The sequence below is a fragment of the Amphibalanus amphitrite genome, unplaced genomic scaffold, assembly GCF_019059575.1.
Source record: "Amphibalanus amphitrite isolate SeventyFive unplaced genomic scaffold, NRLGWU_Aamphi_draft 000243F_arrow, whole genome shotgun sequence".
NCBI classification, from domain to species: Eukaryota; Metazoa; Arthropoda; class Thecostraca; order Balanomorpha; family Balanidae; genus Amphibalanus; species Amphibalanus amphitrite.
The window spans coordinates 346,729-367,788 of record NW_024881738.1 but is presented as its reverse complement, the minus strand read 5'-3'; the positions used below and the strand labels follow the sequence as shown (position 1 = coordinate 367,788).

General features: G+C 48.5%; 2 protein-coding genes across 2 annotated transcripts; both read left to right on the top strand.

Annotated features, from left to right (window-relative positions):
- Nucleotides 1-263: 263 nt before the first annotated feature.
- LOC122386200 (GRIP and coiled-coil domain-containing protein 1-like) lies at nucleotides 264-19,868 on the top strand. Its single transcript, XM_043375163.1, has 12 exons — nucleotides 264-532; nucleotides 1,005-1,150; nucleotides 1,330-1,464; nucleotides 7,760-7,872; nucleotides 8,267-8,435; nucleotides 9,161-9,283; nucleotides 12,816-13,005; nucleotides 13,538-13,646; nucleotides 13,914-14,061; nucleotides 14,439-14,699; nucleotides 15,103-15,251; nucleotides 18,086-19,868. The coding sequence occupies exons 1-12, from the start codon at nucleotides 436-438 to the stop codon at nucleotides 18,291-18,293; spliced, it is 1,848 nt and encodes a 615-aa protein (XP_043231098.1). The 5' UTR covers nucleotides 264-435; the 3' UTR covers nucleotides 18,294-19,868.
- Nucleotides 10,461-12,606, top strand: LOC122386201. The gene is made up of 2 exons (XM_043375164.1): nucleotides 10,461-11,472; nucleotides 11,665-12,606. Exons 1-2 carry the CDS (start codon nucleotides 10,712-10,714, stop codon nucleotides 11,666-11,668), a joined length of 765 nt encoding a protein of 254 aa, XP_043231099.1. The 5' UTR covers nucleotides 10,461-10,711; the 3' UTR covers nucleotides 11,669-12,606.
- Nucleotides 19,869-21,060: the final 1,192 nt, after the last annotated feature.

Sequence of the window (21,060 nt, the reverse complement as noted above, 5' to 3'; positions counted from 1 at the left end):
TCCGTCAATCTAGTGAGAAGGTTTGTGAATATTAATATGCTGCTAGATTGGGTGGATTCAAAGAGGATTGGCGGACATCGAGTTCCCTTCATTAGCTTCAAATTTGGTAGGCGGATAAGTCATATATGGAAGCCAAGAATTGCTGTAATTTTGGCGCATATGTTTCAAACAAACTTATTTTTCTAATGTTCTTAATGGGAAGTTTTGCTGCTCATGCTCTTAAAACTCACTTGCTATTAGTCACTGACCGCATTTTCTGCTCCTACAAATATTTGCCTACGAAATGAACACAAGTTTCTTGCAGCCCCAAATTTTATCTTGTCTGTAAATAATAGACATTTCTAAATTCTAAGGATATTTCCATTTATGTAGGGCTAAATGCGACAAGATTTTATCAATTGCATGTGAATCCTTCATACCAAATTATCATTGATCATGTCTTCAAAGCTAAAACAAGAAAAGCAAGAGAGCCTGTTGAAGACTATAGATGTGCAGAAGGAACAGCTGTCCCGTTATGAATCCAGACTGAAAGGTACTTTTTTGCAATTGATTTATGACTTTTTAGGCTCAATATGATCAGAAATAAAATGTTACTTTGTTATGTAAAGGATTATTTTCTAATTTTAATTTCAGACGAAATAAATTTTAAATAAAATGTTTGACGCGGTAGCTTATTACGCATCGGCCGATCATATTGTGTAGTTCAAACCTATGCACGCTGCATTGGCTGTAAGCAGTATGCTGATTGGCTGATGATGATGTGACTGCATTTCTCAGATTTTTGCTTCATACCTACCATATGCATAAGACGTGATGGAAAGTTGATATTTTTCACTTACCTATGTCAAAGTTTGTTTGTTGGAGAGTTTCTTGGATTATTACTTGGACATTGCATAGATAATTCATTACATATATAGGCTATATTCCTTGTTCTGTGGCCAAAGACATGCTGTTCTCTTTTCTGTGTTACCTATAGTTATTTATTGCATTATTATTTTTTTAAGATCTTGTTCGGGCATACAAAAGCCTCAATAAAGAGAAGGAGGCCCTGGAAGCTAGTTTGAAAGTTCTATCTACAAGCAAATCAGGACAGTCATCAAAGTCATCAAAGAAGCCAACAGACACCAAAGATGGAGCTGAAAAGGAAAAGGTGAGTGGGAAATGATGGAGGAGTATAGCACTGAAGCTCAGGTCAGTTATTGGAAAAAGATAATGGATATTCTCTCAAATTATTGTTAATCCTAACAATTGCAGAGCTAGTCACATTAAATGGTCTTTACATTGTAACAACTGCAAGTTAACATGGCTTTTCTCATACTTTCCATGCAGGAGAAAACCAGTGAAGATGCTCAGTCTCAGCTGGCCACAATTACTGCTTCCATGCAAACTCTCCTGGAAGAAAAATCCAAAATGGAGAATAACTACATGGCAGATCGAAAGGCCATGAAGGCTGATCTCGATAAGGTAAAACCTGAAAACCTACATCTTCTTTCTCATTTACTGTTCAGTTACAAGCCAAAAGCATGCAATATGAGCTCAGCAGTCAGCTGTGAGTGAAGTTCTTGTAGGTACAGGGACCCGCAGTTGCTACTGTACACATATATTACCAATTTAGAATTGCGCTATTATTTGCTAAGTGCTAGCCATTGAAGAAAGGAAATGTAGCGCAAAGTATGGAGGAATAACACATGTTTGCTCCTAGCACGTATGTTTTGCATAATTCCTCTTACCGCAACAGATATTCTTCCAAAACTACAATCGTGCTATTTTTCCGCGCCGGTTGCCTCCCCAGAGCCCGTCCTTGGTATCGCCTATAGCTTCCGTTCCCGCTACGTGAATGAAAGTCACGTGACTACTACAGGTTTGCGCTCAGTACTAACACACCTAGCCCGAGGGCCGGTCCGTAGCGGGGAGGGGTAGAACGCCTGAGCTCCAGCGCAGTGGAGGTGGTGGTGGCCCGTATCATAAAGAGGCAACCGTAAGCAGAACTACAATTGCCGCAGTATAAGATTATGATCAAGTTTTCTTTAAATGTATTGATTGACAAGAAAGTGCAATGTTTATCCGATATAATAAAACGGTGTCCAAGGCCTTGGAAGAACTATAAAACATATTCAGCAACGTATAAATTTCTGATACAGGCCATGACCTTTCACCTTGCCTCCGGGGAGGACCGCTCAGGAAGCCACATACCGAACGAATCGAGGCCTCGCAGCGCGGCGGCAGAGGAGGTGGGTAAACCATCGCCAGATCTTTCGATTACTTATGTTTCCAGAAGGAGGGGGTGGAGGGGGGCTATTTTCAACCCACTCACCAATCCTTTCCTTATTAACTTATAGCTTACCGAAAAATGCAACACAATGGTGGCCGTCACGAGATGTAGCGAAGAGTGCCTCAGCCACACCGGTTTTGAGTAAACTTTAAGCATTCGAATTCAGGCCAGTGATCCTGAATCATTATTTTATTTTTGTCGTGCATAAGCTGGGATGACGTGGTCCAAGTTAATTGCGAAGAAACGGTTTTAGTTTCAGAACATTTATGAGGCTAGTCGCGCCAAATAGTATACGTTTGTTGTAAAATGTCAAATAGAATGTTGACGTGCTATCCAGATGATGGAATTTATTTGACACAAAGTGGCATCGTTAGTCATCCTGCATACCTATAAATCGATTCGTCACCTTGGTTCGAGCTCAATAGTTCTTTTCGCGGATGATCGGTTTCGTTTTCTTTTATTTTGGGGGGGGGGGGGCAGTTTATGAGCCAGTAACCACCCTCCCCAGCCCCCCAAACAACAATTGTTGACAAATACTGTGATGGCCTAAAAAATGCCCTCAATTGTGTAACGTAGGGAAGAATGAGGTAAGTTGAGCCGCTTTTGTTTTTCGTAAGCTACAGGCTAACTTACTTATCATTTTTCTGCGTTTACGGGTTGGACGGACAGAGTGCGTCATTGCGCATGTAATGGTGGCCAGAAATGTTTCATACCGCTTATTTTTGTACTGAAAGGCTACGTCAAAAATCATCTTGCACGTTGCTCATCTTACCCCATGGGCGGGGTAAGTTGAGACACATCGTGGGGAAACCGGAAAGTTGAGCATGGATGGAAAAAGCGAACCTCTTCTTTTCCCGGGCGCGGCGAAGAGTGGGCTCTTTTATTAACTCCATGGCATACATAATTATGTCAAAGTTTTTTTCCTCCATCAAAAAGTGACTGTTTTAAGCCTTCCAATAACTCGTCAAGTTTTCTATCACGGAAGAAATCATTTTATCCTTCAGATAATCTGCAAATCACTTACAACTTGTGTAATCAACAAAGAAAAACAATTTCCTACCATTTTTATTCAGCAGAAACAAGCGCAGCTCAGTTTGGTTTTCGACAGCGGAGACAACAATGGCTTATCCGGCTCATCTTCCCCCAGGTGAAAATGGCTGATCTTGCCCCACCCGTGGCCATTTTCGATTAATGACACCCGCTAAGGAAAATAACCATGCACCGTAGATAACAACCATCTCATTTTAAAGGCAAAACATGTCTTAGTTATCAGGGGCGATATGTTACCGGGTGCTGAGCGTGAGAACGTTGCCGTCTCACGTGAAAGACTGCAGCATCGTAAGCGAACGGCACATGGAAGCTCAAGTCAATCAGCGCCAGAGGAGCATAGGCGGCGGAACGGGGAGGGCACCGGGGCACCGTGCCCCCCTTTGATTTTGGCATTTTAACATTAGCCCTATGGGCGTTGCATGGAAAGAATGGGACCAAAAGTCGGCAGTGCCCCCCCCCCTTAATTGAAGGTGTTCCGCCGCTACTGCATGGAGCTGAGAAACATGGGGTGGCTAAACTTGCCCTTTGGCTCATCTATACCTCACTCTCCCCTATTTGGGGCTCGCAACCTTGATTCGTTAAAGTTATTTGTCTGTTCATTATAAAAGCTGTCAAATTTGCCGTATCATTAAACTTTTATTGAGTTTGTATTTCACACTTAACTAAAATGAACAATTTTGTCACTGGCTTCTTTTATGAATGGAATTGGATGGTCGCATGAATGAACGAATGAATAGCTCCATTTGAGCATCAGCTGAAATCAATCCTAAAATTTAATCTACCAGTCTGCTACGAAAAGGTTTAAAAACCAGTGCAAGTTAGGTGCAGTTTCTAATCTATGCCGTTTTTTATTAAGTGTCTCATAGTTCCTTAATCTTGAGCCGCTTCTCTCACGATTCATTTTATGTGGTGCTTACATTGTTCAAGAAGTTATATTATTCGAGCTCGTTGGTCTTGAAAACTGCTATCGAAGTAAATTAAAGTGTTTCGGGCTTCGGCACTTAACCCTCGCCCTGGCAGGGGGGGGGTCGATGCGACCCCCCTAAGGTTTTTCGAAGATAACGTAAAAACGGCGGCGCACAGCGCCGCCAAATTTAGCACAGCCTATGGGGCAACCTTTTTACATATGACCTGAAAATTTCAGGTCCGGGTGACCTTGGGTCAGGTCACCAGGTCAGAAAAACCGGTACGAGGTCATGGTCAAATTTCAATTTTCTTTTTGCACCTGTCCAACTCACAGTTTTGGACTGATTTCCTTCAAACTTTCAGGATGTGCTAAGTTCACCGAGTTGTATAACATATAGTTCGGGTTTTTTGATGTCACTGACCTGAGGTCAGTTAGAGGTCATTACGTCGTAATGTTAAGCCTATGGGAAAATACTAAATACGGAAAATACTGGAGATATCCGCTTCGTTCTATCATTTTTGTGCTTTGAAACCACAGTACTTAACAGCAGGTCACTTGGTGCTTCTTTGGTTGGTGTACTTATCCATGGGTCAGGTCAAATGAGGTCAACTGAGGTCAAATGACGTTTTTGCCAATAACTTGGCACATAATGACGCTAGAGCTTAAAAAATGGTATCAATGTGTTCCTGGTGATCAGCCGAATAGAATAATATGCAATATGATGCAATTTGGTTAACTTGAACTTAATTTATTAATTTAAGTTTACTTAAAACTTAAGAAATATTTAAGTACACTTACGCAAGCTAAAAAGTATATCATTAGACGCGCCTTAACGTGCTGAGTTCACTGGTGCTTTTCTTTTTGCTCGATCTTAATTAGATCAAAAGTTATAAGCGAAAAACTTTTGACCTGTTTTTAGCGAAATTTTTACATTTATACCCCCCAAAACCCCCCTAAATGTTGACCTAGAGCAACCAAATTTGCACAGGGACGAGAACTCCAGGGGGCCCACCTACCTATCAAATTTGGTGTTTCTAGGCGCCATAGGAGCCAATCGCGAGGGGGGGTCGCATCGACCCCCCCTGCCAGGCCGTGTTATGAAAAATGCCCTGCCAGGGCGAGGGTTAAAAAGCAATCGATATTTAACCCTCACCTATTTAGGCATTTCTTTTCAGCGTCTTACATGTAGCGGAGGGGCGTAGAAACCCTCAGCCATTCGGCCCTTGATAAAAAGAGCCAGAGCTTCGCTGAAAAAATAAAAAAGAGCGTGCTGCTCGTGACGAGAGAAATCCGATGATTTGAGGGTCCTGGTCATCGCTGACGAGAAAAAGCCAATTATTTTTATGTCCTGGTCAATGCTGAGATCCTAGGTCACTGGTTGACCTTCCAGATCAGGTTAATAACCCAAAAGCACGGAAAATTTGGTCCTGCTAGAATTTCTACAAGTGAAGTTTGCTGGGACTTGGCTTGCTTCTGACTCCGAATTTGCACTTGCTTTGATCAAAGATGATGTATCAAAGCATTTGGGGTAGGACGGGTCACGCCAGATCACCCATTAGGCGTTCTGCCGGCTATATAGAATGTTAACCAGCACTTACAGCCTTGCAACATATTGCATAGGCACTATAACTGATACCTAAGTATGCCTAGTTTTCAAATGCTAAAATGGGTGCTAAATTTCAAACCAACACTTCATAAAAACCACAGTAAAAAGGTGTAAATTTAAGGAAGTTAACCGAGATCATTTCAAGTAAATGACCTTAACCTGAGTTTCACGTGACCTTGGCACCCACAACAATTAATGAGACAAACATTAGATAGTATATTTCACATGTTGTCACGTTGCTAATCACGAAACGACTATGGAAACACACAGAAGATGTGCGCTGACTTTCAATTGCTATTCTGGCCTGACATGATCTTGAAAAAAATAATCACAAGTTAAAGGTAATTTGGTTCAGGGATTTAAAATTCTCAGACAAGATGCAAAAATGATAAGGGCTATTTAATTTTCCGGGAAGTTGTAACATTGATTAACTCCAGGGCACCAAAGAATCGTCGCAATCCTTCGCTTTGCCGCGATTTATTGGTGTAAAACAGCGGGCGCGGTCTACTTACCTCTACTTATATGTGTGGTGAGGGCTAATATTCATTTTATCTGTGTTGATGAATGTGCAACGATTTCTATATGAACTGAGACCAGTCCATATGAGTATGTTTTTCTCACGGACAATTGACAATATAAAAAACAATGCGAATAAAACCAAACGTTTCGGACAACAACGTGCCTTCGTCAGTGGAGAAAAATGAGTGTATAGGTTTAACATCGATGATAACTAAATGCGGCACTGTCTCGGTCTGGCCAGCCGGGTTGCCGATAAAATACACAAATGTTTATAAGCTTCCATGATGTGCTTAAAAAACTGCTGAAAATATATCTTTTTAAAAATAAAGATAACTACTTCATCGATGTTATCGAAAGAAAACATGTATGCCTAATTACTTATTTCTTGCCACTGACGGAGGCACTTTTTTGTGCGAAACGTCTGGTTTTATTCGTATTGTTATTGTATTGTCATTCCCTGTGAGAAAAAAGGATAACTCTTCAGTTAGTAACCATAACAGCGAAACGGCTTATTGTAACACAATTCACTGTGTATACGAAACCCATAAGTCCCTAAAATAATTTTATTTACAACCTTTAAAAGATACAGCTTATACAGCTTGGGCATACAATTTTTTCTGCATTAAGATAATATTAATTTATCTCCACAGAGTATGGTAAATTAGTGCTGCTGAAGTTCGCTTTCGAAGCGTCTCCTCCAGGCATTCCACAGCTCTCGTGCCATTTTGGATCACGGAACATGGCTGGGCGCAGGACAGGTCACGTTGTCTGCGAGCTTGGACGGACCACGTGACCACCTCCTCCACTCCCCCTCACTCCCGTCCCCTTCCCCAGCAGGGCGTCCGATCTAACCGCGCCCCAGGCAGTCGGCTCGGTCCGACCCTCCCCATGGTCGAGCCACGGTGCCGCCTGAGTTTGTGCCGGGTGCAAAACTGGAGCAGTAACTGGCGCCGGAACTAGTAGTCAGCACGACCATCGTCAGATGGCAGGAGTAAATGGAATAAGCGGTTCCAGGTTTCAGAAGGAATGGGGCAGGAAAAAGCGCTGAAAACAATGTTTTGCTAATATAGCCATAAAAAGTTCACTGAATTAGGAGAGCAGCACATCAGTTAAAAGCCCTTCAGATGGTGGTTTTAATAAGCACACAATCATTTCCCAATTCGCCTCCAACGGTGTGACAGGCAAAGAATACGCTGAAATACTAGTGTGTACAGAAGCAACTGCGGGTCCCTGTACCAAGTTAATCAGCTGGCTGTAGATAAGTTTCTAAAAAGGATCACTCTGGGCATGCTATTTGGCTTTGTATAGTGTGTTTTCATTTGTGCTCTATAGACTGCCCTTTATCACCATCTGATCTCTCGTGCTTTCATTTGATGACTGTTGCATCACTTTCATTCGCCCCCAGACCCAAGCAGAGTTGAGGGAGGCCACTCGATCACTCTCTGATGTTAAAGATCGTCTAGCGCGATCTCAAAGAGAGCGAGAAGAGGAAACGAAAAACTACACCGAAATGCTGCGGTGAGCTGTCAGACATACAAACTCCAGCATCCACGTAATGACGGTGCGATCGATCGTGCCTGATATCTATGCTTGATTATTGTGAAAATTCATGCTAGAGATGTTAGATATGAATGCATAGGTACCTGATTTTGTGGTGATTATTCAGATGCTGCATAATTATGACAATTTCGTAATAGCAGTAATTTGTCTTGTGTCACAGCTCGCACTCGTTCGTATTTGTATTTGTATTTACATTTAAGAGCGATCCACATACAAAGTGCGTGGCGATTGCTGCTCAACTAACGATTAACGTTACAACTAACGATTAACGTTCAAATACTTTCACTCATGTTTGCGCTATATTTGCTGCTGTTGACCTGATCACCCCTCTCCCTCCTCTCCCCCTCTGCAGCGAGTCCCAGGAGGTGCTCTGTCGGGAGCGCGAGCTGGCGCGTCAGACTGAGCTTCGTGCTGCCGATCTGGAGGCCGAACTACACCAGCGTCACGCAGCGGACACGCGTACTCTAGAGATGACGGAAAACGCCGACAGATGGCAGGCTAGGGTCGCCGAACTAGAACAGGTTCGTCCGTGTACGACGTACGTGGTTGTCCCATGGATGAAGTATTCCTGGATAGGACACTCCTTATTCCCCAATGCTAGCGCCGGCGACCAAGTGGCCGCCCTGGTGGCGGAGCGCCGAAACATCGGTGGCGAGTGCACCGGCGTGCGTGCTGAAAACGCGGTAATAGAGAGCGAAATTAGCGAGCTTTAGCTCGTAATACACGATTTCAGACACTTTAAACATATATTTAGTCATTTTTAATAATTACTATGGCTCGATTTAGTCACTATCACATACGGAACCATTAGACACGATCCGCTCATAGTGCACGCAATGCTAAAAGGCGCCTGCGCCCTCGCCGGCGTGGGTGGTCGGAAAATCGGCGGAGTGTCCCATCCAGGAATACCTTATAATCCATGGTTGTCCGTTGTAGTTACGAAGAATATACGCTACGTGCTCTTGGCTAGAGGTGTCAATAGTTGATTTGTTTTAATTATCATGTTTGCATGCATTTAATTAAAAGAAGACGCCAGTGCGACCCGGATATTCGTTTCGCTCCTATCTCAGGCTCTTTGTGTCGTGACGAACGGAAGACTGAGGAGCGCATGGTCACAAAGAGACATGTCTGGAGAGTAGCACTGGTCTTCCGCGCCGTTTCAGACTATATGACCGTGAGGAGCGCACTTTCAGTCTAGAGAGTCACTCTGCCCCCACCCCCCACCCCCTCCCGGGCGCTGTTTCAGACTCTATGTGATCGCGAGGAGCGCACCTCTAGTCTGGAGAGTCACATCGCGGAGGTGTCTGCTTCGCTGGGACGGTACCAGCAGCAGTCAGTGGCTGATCAGGCCTCCATCGACCGGCTCAAGGTAGGTAACGTCGGTCGAGACGACAGATTGTCACCCGTGAAAGGACGAGATTCCGTGAAATGAATAACGCAGCGGGCTGACATGCAGTTGTATACATTATTTTGAAAATACGACATAACTTGCACATCTGCAGAGAAATCAACGGCTACTTAGGCCTACACGTATAATGAATGTGATATTTTTATAACGATGATAAATGTTCATTTAACCATAAAAATAGAGGAAACATCAATCAAAGCGAATATGCCACTTCCCACAAATAAGTTTTTTTTTACTAGTCTTGCGATGTTTACTCCATAGGTATTAGGTAATATTCAGAGCAGAAAATAACGAACATTTACAGAAGGATTAATTTGTTCATACAAGTCGAATAACTGTTATACGTCTTTGGCAGAGGCTAGCGCCTTTGCAGTGGAAGCTGATTACCTACGCGTTGACCAATCATATTGCCTAGCATATTACCAATCATATCTGGAGGGCACATTATGCAGTAAACACAGGTATGCACCACTGTTTTTGTGTGTGTGTGTGTTTTTACAATGTCTTACCACAATCGTTACGTAAACCACATATAAATGTCAGATGGTAACATCTGCAATCGCTTTTTGAAACCTTTAGAGGTAAAGTGCAACCAAATTAGTGGAAAAGTCCGTCAGTCGCATTTTACGGCCTCATGAAATTTGGAATCGGCTCGTTGATTCAGATACGCATCTACCAACACTAAATCGCTGTAAAATGTAAATGTTACCGAATGCCGTGAATAGTGCACGACCTATGAGCCAGGGAGGGGCCATTTCTAGTGTTTTTCTCTTACGCGGCGCCAGTGAAAGCTTACGGGGCGCCAGTGAATGCGCGGCGGACGCGGCTCCCGCTGCCGCCATCCCCTCGTTACCCACGCCGCGCGTGCCCTCGGGCACTTCCGAAGGGAAGGCAATCAGCTGTTAGTTTCCAATCCAGGTTCTCCTTCATCCATGGTAGGGATTTCCAAGGCTTTAAAAACAAGAATACTCTTTTTATCGTACCCTATCGACTGCTTTTGCGTTTTGGTCCCGTGGCGGCTTACAGTCAACCACGTCGCTATCGGCTTTGTCAATAAGGACGAGAATTGAGCGCTGTGCCCACGCGGAAACGCCTTATCGGCAGCGAGTGTTACTGGAGACCCGCGGCGGGGCGGCAGTCGGTTGTCCGCGGCCAGCTGGCTGACGGAGGGAATGAAAAGCGGGGTCGTATATTACACGGCCGGGTGGGCTGGCTGGGGCTGGGTCACGTTATCCACGACGCTGGTGGCGCCGTTTGCCTCGCGAGAGATCGAGTGTCTGATCGGTGTCTCAGTCATACAGCTGTGTTGTGGAGTGTGACCTTGAAGTGGGTGTCTGGTGGTGTGGTACCGACTTGGTCGCGCCGAGCGGGCGGTGACTGTGCAGAAAAATGAGTGAGGAGGAACATAAAAAAGATACGGACTTCTTCCTGGTAGGTAAACCAGAACAAGCCATTCCCGAGTCGAAGTTGCCTACGGTGCGCTCCGTATTGAAGCTCTTTTTCTACGTCAAGAGGCGAACTCCGGACAACAGCACGGCTTTTCGCTCTGTAGTAGACAGCGTGCTCTGCGTTTGGTCAATGACACGTATCCCAACGATGCTGCCGCGAAATTGTGTTCGGAAACTGAAAAAGTTGTATGAAGAATGGCAGGCGCTAGCAAAGAACGAGAAGAGAAAAAGTGACCCCGGCGGCCGCAGAGCCAAGTTCATTGCCAGCCTTGACCAGCTTTGGGATGTCGGTGCCACCGATGCCATCGAACAGATACGAGGAAATCAAAGGCTGACGCAAGACGAGCGGGACATTGACATCAGGTTTTACTTAGATCAGTGTTCGGAAAGAAGAGGCTACATGTCCGAGAACCAGAAGGTGTTACCCCCGACAATACGACGGCGTGAACGAAAACGAGAGCGGAAGCGCACGATTGTTTCTAGGGCCGATGTACCGCCGGAGCCGGCCGCTCTTGCGAGCAGCAGCGGCACCGGCAGCCTGGCCGTGGCCAGCGATGCCGATCAATTCTTGGACCCAGCCCCGGCGAAGAGGACACGGCTCGGCTCTGCTGTGACGCCCATTATTCCCCGGCGTATCAGGAAGCCGAAGGCCACCATACCGATACCAGACGTCGCCACCCGCCCCGCTCAACAGGAAGTCGGGTAAGTGGCAAGTCGGACCATAATTAATCACATAAAACCTTTGGAAATATAACAATTCATTTGAAGTAGGATTTATATGCACTGTTAGACTGTAAGTTGTGCTACGTATTTAATATTTTCTAACATTGTGTTGCCCTTATTGCACTCATCTTTCCTCTGGCGTGACTGACGCCCCCCGCTGTCCCCCGATAGATGACCGTCAACTCGGCGGTGACCTGCTGAGGTGCTGGGACGTGGACCGGTCGGTACTGGAGCGCCGCAACGCCTGCCTCCGATCACCGACAGCGGTGCTCCGGAGTCAGATGCGGCAGACAGCGGCCCTGCTCTCCCAGGTGGAGACTGCCGAGCCAGAGGACGCTGAACTGTGTCCTGAAGGGGACAAGCCTCTGGATGCTCTCGTCATTGACTTCAGCTGGGACTAGAGCTGGGTCCTGTCCCACCTACTGGGGGAGAGCTGGGTCCTGTCCCACCTACTGGGGGAGAGCTCTCGATGGTGGCTGCAACATCCTGCCGGTGTGTGCGAGGGTGATACAGAACATAAATCGTCCAGAGACTTTGTGTGGGGTTTCAGTGCGAGTGTGCAGGCTGTTGAAGACTTCGTGTGAACGTGATCAACTTCGCATCAACGTGATCTACAATGTCGCTGAGAGGAAGCGTGGAAGCGTGGAAAAATAACTGCCGAAAGCGGATGTCGATCTTCAGGGAAGGTGCCCCTGCGCTCTAATATGAATGCAGCCGCCCCATGCACCGTTGTGGTGCTCTACCTTACTGCATGTCGCTACATTTTGGCCTCCGTCGCATATATTTGCCAATAATTATATGAAAGAAAAACATTGACCTTTTTCCTCGAATCTATAGCAAAATTAATGAAAAATCACCTTTTTATTTACGTGATATTTCGGCCAACAGACCATTATCAAACTAAAGAAAGAACAAATTGTTCTTTCTTTCGTTTGATAATGGTCTGTTGGCCGAAATATCACGTAAATAAAAAGGTGATTTTTCATTAATTTTGCTATAGATTCGAGGAAAAAGGTCAATGTTTTTCTTTCATATAATTGTATCTATCATGTTCCTCGCCAGAGCACTGGCAAACATTAATACTATTTGCCAATAAAGTCGTCTTTCCCTGTCGTGTTGCCTTGCTCTCACCCTTATCGACGCTGACCGCTCGCCATGTATTTAAACCGTTTGGGAGACTCCCAATAGTAATTGATATTTTTGTTTCAAAGGGAACTGTAAAATCAGAAAACGATATCGCACTACCGTAGCCACGAGTCCATACTCCATGCTCGTTTCCAAATTCATTTGCTTATAGCCTCCCTTGCATGGACGATTTCCAGGACCAGGTGACCCGCCTGGAGGAGGAGGCCCGTCAGCGGAGCCGCTCCTCGCCCTCCGACTTCATCAGTAACGAGCCATCGGCCGGCGACCGGGGCGGTCCAGACGTGGCCGCCACGGTGCACCAGCTGGCCTCCTGGCTGAAGGAGACGCCCCAGGAGCGGCCCGAACTGCTGCTGGCGCCACTCAAAGGTTAGTGATTGTTGACTATTGGTGGTACGTGGTAAAGGAATTGGCTGGGGATTTTAAGAAAGGGTGAGTCAAGCGGATGAGTAGGGTGAAACGTGTGGCATAACTGCGCTAGATCTGAGCACATATCTCATGTCGATGTGTTTTTTTCCTAACCCTTCGGTCTACATCTGTTCTGTGAGCATGTTCTGACGCTGCTTGATCTGCCAAGCCAGACAAACTTGGGAAAAACCGTGTGACTACATTTCTGTTTCTTTTTAATTTGGCGGATGTTCACGGGAGAACTGATGGGGGTTTGGGAAAAAACACGTCGAAGTATCCTTTGCTGTGTCTGCCTTCAAAACGGAACAGACTCGCGACGGGTCATCAGACCCCGTCTGCCCCGAATTACGACATTGCCTTGCCAATATGTCATTATTAAGCAGCTTATGACTTCTGAGTTTGGCTTGTTATCTATAGCCCGATGTGATTCCGTGAGACATATAACCACAAAATGACCCATATATGACCCTTGACCCCGTTTGACCTCTGGTAGAGTTGCTGTCGGATGGAGATGACACCGACTGGCGCCAGGAGTACAGACACCTCAAGGAGGAGTTCGAAAAGTACAAAGTTCGCGTCATGGCCGCCAGGAAAAGGGACCCGTAAGTACAAAAGAGAACTTCATAGGTCAGAGATTCGTGAAGGCTCAAACAGACCAAAAGCATCTCCATTAAACTCGTAGATAGATGTAGATTGTAGTTCTATGATGTGATAGTACATTAATACGATGTGAACTTTTTTAGTTTTAAGTGAGCCTTGTGGCAGAGGGTCAACAAACACTTCAGCTGAGTGACCGGAGTGCCTAATTTGTGGGCACTGACCTGTCGGGCTAAGTTTCCGCTATAATTCGTGTGCTCTTATCCTCTCAGCGGCCAGGCGACGTGTCCGTCGGTGACCACCGAGCTGGACACGCTCCGGAAGCAGAGCGAGGAGCTGCGACTGCGTCTGAGAAAAACCTGCGAGGAGCGGGACGACCTCGAGAGGACGCTGCGCTCGCAAGTCAGCCGGCTGGAGCAGGTGGGTTAGATAGGACGGACGGGGAGCGCAGCGAGAGGCCCGGCTGGAACAGGTGGGTTAAATAGCACGGACGGGGAGCGCAGTGAGAGGCCGGGCTCAGGGGGAGGGAGCTGGTCAGTTGGACTCTCTTTGCATTTAGATCGTTTTCAAGACCCAATTTGGTTTTGTCCTGTGCAATCTAGCTGGTATGTGTGTTGTTAGAGCTTTAGGTGCTTTGCTACTTTCAGGTGATAGTCTTCTGTAGTTTTTGGCTTCTTTCAAAGTTACAACTCTACATTTGGGTGCCTCCATCGCTGTCGCAAGTTTAGCCTTCCGGCGATCTGGCCTCTCCCTTGTCTCTTCTGAGTCGTCCATCTGACGTCCTCCCCCTCTTTCAGAGCGAGGCCGACCTGCGGATGGCTCACCGCTCCCAGCTGGCGTCTCTGGAGACTCAGCAGCGGCTGCGGCTAGCCGAGCTGGAGCAGCAGCTGGCCGGCCAGCGGCTGCGCACCTCGGCTCTGCTCGAGGAGCGCGACGCCGAGCTGCGCCAGCTGCGCGAGGCGGCCTCTGGCGCGCAGCCGGACACGGCCGCGGTGTCGGCCTCACTCTCCCAGCTGGGCCTGGAGCGGCACGAGGGACAGATGCTGCACTACATGCAGGTGCGGTGACTGGTTGGGGTGCCCGATTAGTGGGGTCAGTCAGGAGCTGCTAGACCCTGAAATAGCTACTTTGCCAGCCTCCATATAAAAATGTCAACTTAAAATGTCAATTAATACTGGCTGTTAATTATTTCACTAAGTTTAACGTCTCGATTGCCAAGAACGAATATAACACTCACAAGTCACATATATTCTCATGATAACTATAGCTCATTAATGTAAATGCCTGCATATCATTGGTATGTGCACATGATAATTGATTTTATGCCCCAGATTTTTCAGTTTTACTATCCCATGAATATACTAAATGTGTCCTTATCTTATTTACATAGTACTTAGTCCGTACCTCTGAACCTTAGCTTATCCTCGCCGCTGAAAACCGCTGCTTCTGTTCCTGCTGCAGGAGGTGGCGAGGAAGGACAAGGAGATCTCGAACCTGCGCCGGACCAAGCACCAGCTGGAGTCCACCATGCGGCAGCTGCAGAACAAGATGCTCGAGAGGGAGGAGGTGCTGCAGGACGAGGCTGAGACGCTCAGGGAGAAAATCAGACGGTGAGGAAGGGGTTTGGAGTGGGGCTGAATGGTGAGAGGGGACCAAGGGAGGGTCAGGCCGCTGATAGTGAGTCATAGAGTGGGTAGGAAATCACGACTGTGATATAGCTCATATTTCACTTTAGGTGAATTCTCCTGTTCGACGCATAGACGCTATGGTTACAAAACGGATTAAGATTCATGTCTTCGGAATACAGCTACAAAACCTTCGACAAACTTCACCATAGCCTCGTCGATATATTATAGGGAAGGGAACATGTCTTGACCTATTACACCGCACGCCTGTGCCACTGCTGGAGACCTTTGCGGTGGTGACCGATGTCTGGTCAGTACTCGATGATTGCTGCCCTCTCGGTCTCAAAGAACACATGTTGGTGGTTAGCGGAGTGGTCAGCATCTGTGACCAGACGATAATTGAGTGTAGGTGTCCTGTGCGGTCTCACAAGTGTGACCCCTCGGGGTATAAAGTCGGACCACCGCTGGGTCAGTCCACACTCCACCTGACTGGTGGGTCTCGGAAGTTAGAAGACACACAGACACCATGAAGCTGCTGGTGGTCGCCGCCTGCGTGACGGCCGTGACCGTGGCCGTGCCTCTCGACTCCCGGGTCGAGGACCAGGACGAGCTGGAGATGCACGAGATGAACGCGCCCACCTACCAGGAGGTGCAGCAGAAGATGGGCCTCGGCGACGGCGCCTCCCTCTCCCGCTCCGGTAAGGTTCTAGACTCGGTGTTCTGGAAGGAGATCGCCCAGGACATCCTGAGGACCAAGCTGGCCGATCCCGTGTACGATCATCAGGCCAAGAACGCCGTGCTTTTCATCGGAGACGGTATGTCCATCGCCACGCTGGCGGCCGCCAGGAAGCGCAAGGGTCTCCTGAGCGGCGCTGATGTGCCCGAGCACACCATGCTCTCCTGGGAGACCTTCCCCTACCTGGGACTGTCCAAGACGTACAACTGCGACCGCTGGACGGCCGACTCCGCCTCCACGGCCACCGCGTACCTGACCGGCGCCAAGGGCAACTTCCTCACGGTCGGTGTCGACTGCTCCGTCCTCATCTGGAACTGTGATGCTGTCAACGAGGCCTCCTCACCCAAGTCGATCCTCCGCTACGGAGTGGAGGCCGGTAAGTGGGTCGGTCTGGTGTCCACCGCCCGTATCACGCACGCCTCTCCCGCTGCCACCTTCGGCCACACCGCCTACCGTACCTGGGAGTCCGATGCCGACTTCGTCGCCATGGAATGGATGACCGGACCCGTCAAGGACTCATGCAAGAACGTCATGAAGGACCTGTCCACCCAGTTCGTCGAGCGTGAAGGCATCGACATCAACGTCGCCTTCGGCGGCGGCTGGGGCAAGTTCACGCCGAAGGAGGTCGAGGGTGGCTCCCGTCTGGATGGCCGTGACCTGATCCAGGAGTGGAAGGACAAGCAGGCCTCCCTGGGACGCAGCTACGCGTACCTCACCACCAAAGACGAGCTGAACAACTTTGACGCCACTTCTGCCGACTACGTGCTGGGTCTGTTCAGTCGCAGTCATATGCAGTACCGCGCTTTCCAGACCCCCGACGACGTCAACCTGACCGAGATGGTGAAGAAGGCTGTGGAGATCCTGAAGCGCGGACCGAACGGCTTCGTGCTGTTCGTGGAGGGTGCCAAGATCGACCACGGACACCATTACGGCAACGCGTACACGGCCATCGACGAGACCATCGAGCTGGAGGAGGTCGTCCAGCACGTCATGGACAACACTGACGAGTCAGAGACGCTGATCGTGGTCTCTTCGGACCACTCACACACCTTCGGTATCAACGGCTACCCGGAGCGCGGCCTGGATATGTTCGGCCCGTCCTCCTTCCTGGCTGGCGGCATGCAGAAGGGAGGCCCGCCGCCCAAGCTGCCCTATCCCATCATGCAGTACGCCAACGGTCCGGGAGGCACCGAGGACTGGGCTGAGTTCGAGGCCAAGCGCGCTCGTCTGGCCGACATGAGCGAGACGGCCGAGTGGCGCGACCCGCACTACAAGCAGATCGCCGGCATCTACCTGCCCAAGGAGACCCACGGAGGAGAGGATGTGGGCATCTTCGCGCGCGGTCCGGGAGCCCACCTCCTGCGCGGCAGCCTGGAGGAGAACGTGATCCACCACGTCATCAACTACGCCCTCTGCCAGGGAGACTTTGCCACCGTGTGCGACAAGAAATAGATTGACGGACAAAGATGCTCCAGGGGCTGGACGCGACTTGTTCCTTCCACGTTGTTGTCTTATGTCTGCGTGAATTTTGTGCCGACGTCTTTTGTCTCACCCTCTGTCATCTGATGTCATGGCATCCTCTGTCTACCGAAAATATATGTGGAAATTAATAAGTGATTTGTTGAAATCATGGATCACAAATGCGAAGCCGACAAAGGTTGTCTGGGTGGTACTAAATCACTCAACGGATGCTGACAAAATGATAAGTTCGAGTCATGTTGCACGGTGTGTGCTGCGACCAGTATCTAGAGCCGGGACCACATCCTCAGTAACAGAGCAGTCTTCTGTTACAGAACAGCTGGATGCGCTGTGGGCAGACTTTGATGATATGACTGCCTCACCTCAGTCACTCCCTAACATCAACATATAATCGAGTACTCTGTTCGGAAACCGAACCCCTCAGTCATGGTTGGCAGTGCCGGTCCTCAGATCTATGACCTCTAAGATGCCTCCAACGACAGCTGCTACATTGGCCCGGCTTCACTAACTAAAATTTGCTCTCTGAGATCTATAGACCTGAATGAGCTGTCACAATCGCTTCGCTTACCTTCTGTGACCTGACCTTTGACCCGTTTCCCATCAGATTGGAGCTAAACTCGTCTCGGGAGGGCGCCAATCTCGAGTACATCAAGAACATCGTGGTGCGGTACCTGCTGTCTACCGACGCCGCCCAGAAGGCACACATTCTGAACGCCATCTCGACGGCGCTGCGATTCTCCGACGACGAGCTGCGCCGCGTCAGACAGTGTCAGACCGCCACCTGGTGGCCGGCGGGAGCGGCCCAGAGGTGAGCCCGTGCTGCCATCTGTTGGAAAGTTACGGTACTTATAGTGTTGTACCGGCGATGGAACAGGCGGCGCTATATGATAAGAGCATGGCGCAGGTCACACCGTTTCGCTCACGGAGGAGAGGAATTACGTTCAGATGTGCCTGCCACCGACCGGCCGAGGAGGGAACAGCTGGACGCCTTGGTGAAGTTATCTGGGGACAAGAGCACCCTTCAAAGCTTACATTGTGATAAAGAAATCACTATCGAGTGAACGGGTCAGGTCCTTGCCAGTTTTTGCAATGTCACGGCTAAGTGGAATAGCAGCAAGCCTGATTGCTGTAGGCTAGGAAGACGGTCTTTTGAATGCTAGTTTGACATAAGGGTAGCGGTATTTATAATTGCTGTAGGACAAAGTTTTACAGATTTGCGGTCTGCCCCCATCACCAATTTGTCGCAGGGTTATCCATTTGCCAATGGTTCCAGGCCTCTTCCCGCCTTTACCAATGTCTGTAACCCTCTGAGACGGAACAGCTGTTTTTTTTCGACCAAACGACATTCCGGTGATGCCAGCACCTTAGCGTAGTAAGTCACTGCTTCAGCGTCTGTTGCGTGTCTTACTCGCTCTGGTTTGTCGTGATATGATTTGGACGTCACCAGAGCACCCAGTGAGGCATATTATGGAGTAACGTATTTGCAGAGGGTTGATGGGCGCACCTTGAATGTGACGTGCTCTGCAGCATCCGGGAGAGCGCATGTGCAGCTCTGCTCGAGTTCCATTTGCCTTCTGTGTCCAACATTCTGACTAGGCGAGTGGCTGTTCGGACCGCCTCTGTGAATGGGTTTGTTCCCGTCGCTCCTCTAACCTCCTCCAAGCTCCTCTAACCTCCTCTCGTTTCAAAAAATCGTTCCCGTCGCTCCTCCAAGCTCATCCAAGCTCATCTTGATTTCACATCTCACCACCACTATTTGCCTCCTCCCTCATCCCAAACGAAAGTTGGTTTTTTGGAGGAGGCTCTTGCGTAGACATATTTGGCGCACGTAATACAAATGTGAATTGTTTATAAATGAGATTTGAGGGAAGTGGAAATGATTTTAGTGATTGATGACAATTGGATATCTTTAAATAGTAATGTTTGATATTAATCTAAGGTAATTTTATTAGAAAGCGATTATTATCTCTTGATTTATGTTTGCGCGCCATAAATCGCCGACCGTTACAGCCCGCAAACAGCTGATTTCCTCGCTAAAATGTTCCCGTGGCTCCTCTGAAACGGCTCTCCTCCAAGCTCATCCAACCTCATCCGAGATTTTTTGGGAGGAGCGACGGGAACAGACCCTATGTTTGTGACCACTTCATTGCCATTACCTCTAAAGTTGTGAGCACTATGTGAACAACCACTACACCCATGAGAACAGTAAAGCTCGGTTCCCATCCAGTCTTCCCATCCTCAGACCACCAAAGTTCGTCATGGCCTTTTGTCAAAGTTCATATCCGTAGTGTCCCGTGCTGTTACGAAGTGTGAACTGGTTCGAAGTGTGAACTGGTTGTGAGGCATCAGACCTGTTCCCGGATTATAGCCTGAACGAGTGCCCACAGCGATATTATTATTATTATTATTGTTTATTCAGCATCGTCATGCGACAAAAAGATACATACCCCCCCCCCCCCCCCCACCCCCCCCCCACCCACCCACACACACACAGTTAATCAGCACTCAGGAGGTTAGTAGTCTTAACAGGCGCCGCGAGGCCTGACAGTTGCTTGCCAAAACCATCTTCAAACTGTCTATAAGACCACTTTCTTGGAGTGGTGCCCGGACTATGTCGTGATCGACGTACCCAGCAGCGATGTGCATGATAGCGCCGAAGTTCCCACCACACAGATTATATACGTGGCCAATAAACGACCCATCCAACTGCTCGGGGTACGTAGCAAGTCTGGCCAGTCCAGTGACGTAGGCTTGGCGAAGACGGTGGTCAGCGCGGAAAGCATTACGGAATGCGCGGAGGGCATCACCTCGCAGCACCTCACCGATGCGAGGCACCCCAGCAGCAATCAAAAGAGCCGTATGGTGCGCAGAACGCGGCAGACCCAGCGCTGCCTTGATCAGCGAAGCCTGTCGCGAGTCTAGACGCTCAATGTCGGCGGAACTGAGGGGAGCCGTCTCACAGCCGAAGATCAGTGCCGGCAGCACTACTGTCTTCCAGAGGAAGATTTTGTCAGCAGCAGTCAGGCGGTTGGTGAAATTGCCCAGGGGTGTGAGGCCATAGAATGATGCACAAGCGCGCCTGATGCGCTGAGCCACGTGGCTGTCTGTGCTGAGGTTGTCATCAAGCACCGTACCGAGGTGCTCGGTCGTCTGCCGGATCTGCAGCTGCTGTCCTGACAGTGTCCACCTCGGTGTGCTCGTGAATAGTTCCTGTCCAAATATAATACAATGGCTCTTGGTTTTTCCCGGTTCAGGGTGAACGAAGTCGAGGCGCCAAGTAGCCGCGAATTCTCCCACCATCTGTAGCATTGCACCGAGGTCACGCGCGTTCGCAGATATAAGGAGAATATCGTCAGCGTAGCAGATAGCGGGTACGTGCTGGCTGTGTAGATATGCTCCACGACCGCTGCGATCTAGGACCTCAATAAGAGGTAAGAGGAAGATGTTTGCAAGGGTTGGCGATAAGATGGCCCCTTGTCTGGTGCCCCTGCAGACCAGGAACGCTTCAGATGTGGCGCCACCAAAAGTCACCCTTGCAGAGAGGTGGCGGTACCAGGTGACCATGAGGCACCAGCAGTA